We start from the raw sequence: 2861 nt of genomic DNA on the forward strand, positions 1-2861 counted from the left end.
ATTATTAAATGAATTATTATTATTATTTCTGCAGTTTAGCGCCATCTGCTGTCAGAGAGTGAAAGTGCGCTTTCATCCAGAGCGTCTCTCAGATGTTCCGCCATGTGCTTCTCGTCCGCGCTTATTTACATCAGAGTGTGGGACACGCGTCTTTCACGCAGCATCCAGGGGTGTTGTGCATTTTGACCAGTTGATGGGAAAAGTATTCTTAAAATGCATTCAAAATTCGGAATAATTTGTAATATATAATTATTCACGGTATTTAGAAGTGCCCACGATAACAATATCGTGCATATTCATTACCGTGATATATCGCATTACCGAATACCGGCACAAGTCTAGCCCCTACATATAAATGCTATAACTTCACCATTATGAGGCAAAAAGCATCTTTCTCTGTAGGGCAGACATGAATATTTACAAAAGAGGTGCTAACGCATGTCCCGACTACCAATAAAGGTCTCTTAAAAGAATATAAATACACAAGGGCATCCTGGGACACCAATACCTTCTCGATCTCTTCCAGATAACAGTCGATGTAGTCTCTGGGGTTGGACGGGTCTCTCTCCTCCTTGTGTTTTCTGATTTCCTCCTGCAGGAAGGGCTTAAGTTTAGATATGCTGGCGAATGCCGTCTGGTGTTTTCCTGGCAGCATCGACATGAGGGTGGGAAACTGATTATATAACTGTAAAGAGACAAATAAAGGACAAACATATGTTCAAACAATGCACTACTTTTCATAAAACATGAAATTGGCTTTATTGACAAGTGCTATGCTACAGCATTAATTTCATTTCAGTTTAACTAGTTTTCTCAACGTTTGGGTTAGTCTTTTTATTAGCCTTGTGATAGCAGGCTGATCTCGTACCCGACCCCAGTTCGAGATGGGAAGCTGTAGGAATTCATCTAAATACTTCTGCATCAGATGAAAATTATGGTCATCATACTCAAACCTGTGACCAAACACCAACCCACAGATTATATTAGCCACAGCATCCGTCACAAAATGCTGAGGGTCGAAGGGCAAACCTAGAAACACAATAAAGAAAGAAAAGAACAATGTTATGAGGTCAAAATGCTTCTATTCACATGCTACCACACATTTGCTCACAATTAATTTATTTATTTATTTAACATTTTTACATTTTATTTTGTTTTTATTTACTATTATTAAATTATCTTTTTTAATCATTTATGATCATTACATTTTGCTTTTACTTATTTTATTTATTATTATTATTATTATTTTATTACTTAATAATGTATTTATGATATTTTATTTTTATTTTAATACTTATTATTAAATAATTGTCTGTTATATTGTTTATAAGTTATTTATTATCATAAAATTTTATTATTTTTTTATGATTATTAGTATTAGTAGCTATTATTATTAAAACATTAAAATCCTGAACATTTCTGTTTATTTACAGGTACAAAAAAATCCCAGATTTTCAATGTGGCCTCAGACTTTTGAATCTCACTGTTTATTTGTTTAAATGAAAAGAGAAAAATTCAGAAAGATGAGCTCTCGTGGTTTCCCAGATATTTGACCTTCAAAGGACACTTGCACTTGCAGATGGCGGCCTGTAGAGGACAGTATGTACATACGTCCCTTCACGACATGATTATGACACTGAAAATGTCACACCCTGGTCTTGAAACATTTCACTGGAGTTTTGGTAAAAGAATGACAACAATCTTGTTTGTGAAGGAGAAGAAATGGTGTTTACCCCTAAAATGTTGCTCACTGACCTCGTTCAGTCTGTATAGAGTCACAGAGAAAGCGACACTCCTGCAGGATGAAGTTTTCTAGAGTTTTCTTCCCCACACCAAAGTACTTGAGAGTTGCCAGAGCAAAACGCCTCTGCTGACGCCACATGTGTCCGCTGGACATAATCAGACCTACACAGACAGAATGAAGTGGACAAAGGTCAATTTTAGAACGAAAATGATTTCGATTTTGCCAGTATTGAATCTGATTGCTGCAATAAAGCTTTTTCTGCATCTGTACCTTTCCCTTTACTGAGCTTGTCAACTATAGGGAAGTACGGCCGGTCTGTGAAGATGTCCGCCTGCTCCACAAACGCCTCTTTGAAACTCTCGTATCCAGTAAGCAGTATGCACGGTTTGTTTCCCAGATACAGTGTGCTCACATCTCCATACCTCTCAGCAATCTGGTCAACATGATCTGTACACGTTACTCATTCACACAGAATTGTTTAACACATTTGTATTTGATATGTGACTTACCCTCTGAAAGGCGCCAAGTGGATCACTAAAGCCTATATTTATAAAGTTCCCAACCAAAGGCAGAGGGAAGGGTCCTGGCGGCATGTTGTTTGTAAGAACATCTCGCAGGTGTTTCACCAGCAGCAGCGCACACAGAAATATCAGGAGACCCTGAACATCCATCCACTGACCCATCAGCTGTGACAGCACTGATGCCATGCTTACTGATACTAGAGGCAGGTTACACAAAAATATACCATTCAAAAATGCATTTAAAATTAAAAAATTATATTATATAACACAAACAAATTAATTAATAAATACATACAGAAAAAATAAATAAATGTAGGCAAAACTGCAAATATATTAATCAGTACAACATGAATAATAATCATGTGACACTGAAGACTGGAGTAATGATGTTGAAAATTCAGCTTTGCATCACAGGAATAAATTACATATTATAATATATTCAAATAGAAAATGGCCGTTTTAAATTGTAATAATATTGCACAATATTACTGATTTTACTGTATTGTTATCAAATAAATACAGTCTTTAGGGGGCATAGGAGACAGGACCGACCCCAAACTTTTGAACAGTAATGTGTGTGTGTGTGTGTGTGTATA

General features: G+C 36.3%; 1 protein-coding gene across 1 annotated transcript in view; it reads right to left on the reverse strand.

Annotated features, from left to right (window-relative positions):
- Positions 1-2861, reverse strand: part of LOC107714975 (cytochrome P450 2J2-like) — an 8419-nt gene that overhangs the window by 2118 nt on the left and 3440 nt on the right. Inside the window, exons 2-6 of the mRNA XM_016520976.1 lie at positions 2254-2462; positions 2015-2177; positions 1756-1905; positions 869-1029; positions 509-685 (exon numbers count right to left, since the gene is read on the reverse strand). Of these exons, the coding sequence (XP_016376462.1) occupies positions 509-685; positions 869-1029; positions 1756-1905; positions 2015-2177; positions 2254-2451 (849 nt within the window). The 5' untranslated portion in view covers positions 2452-2462. The remainder of the gene's footprint in view (positions 1-508; positions 686-868; positions 1030-1755; positions 1906-2014; positions 2178-2253; positions 2463-2861) is intronic.

The sequence above is a fragment of the Sinocyclocheilus rhinocerous genome, unplaced genomic scaffold (genome assembly GCF_001515625.1).
Source record: "Sinocyclocheilus rhinocerous isolate Xijiao unplaced genomic scaffold, SAMN03320098_v1.1 scaffold28, whole genome shotgun sequence".
NCBI classification, from domain to species: domain Eukaryota; kingdom Metazoa; phylum Chordata; class Actinopteri; order Cypriniformes; family Cyprinidae; genus Sinocyclocheilus; species Sinocyclocheilus rhinocerous.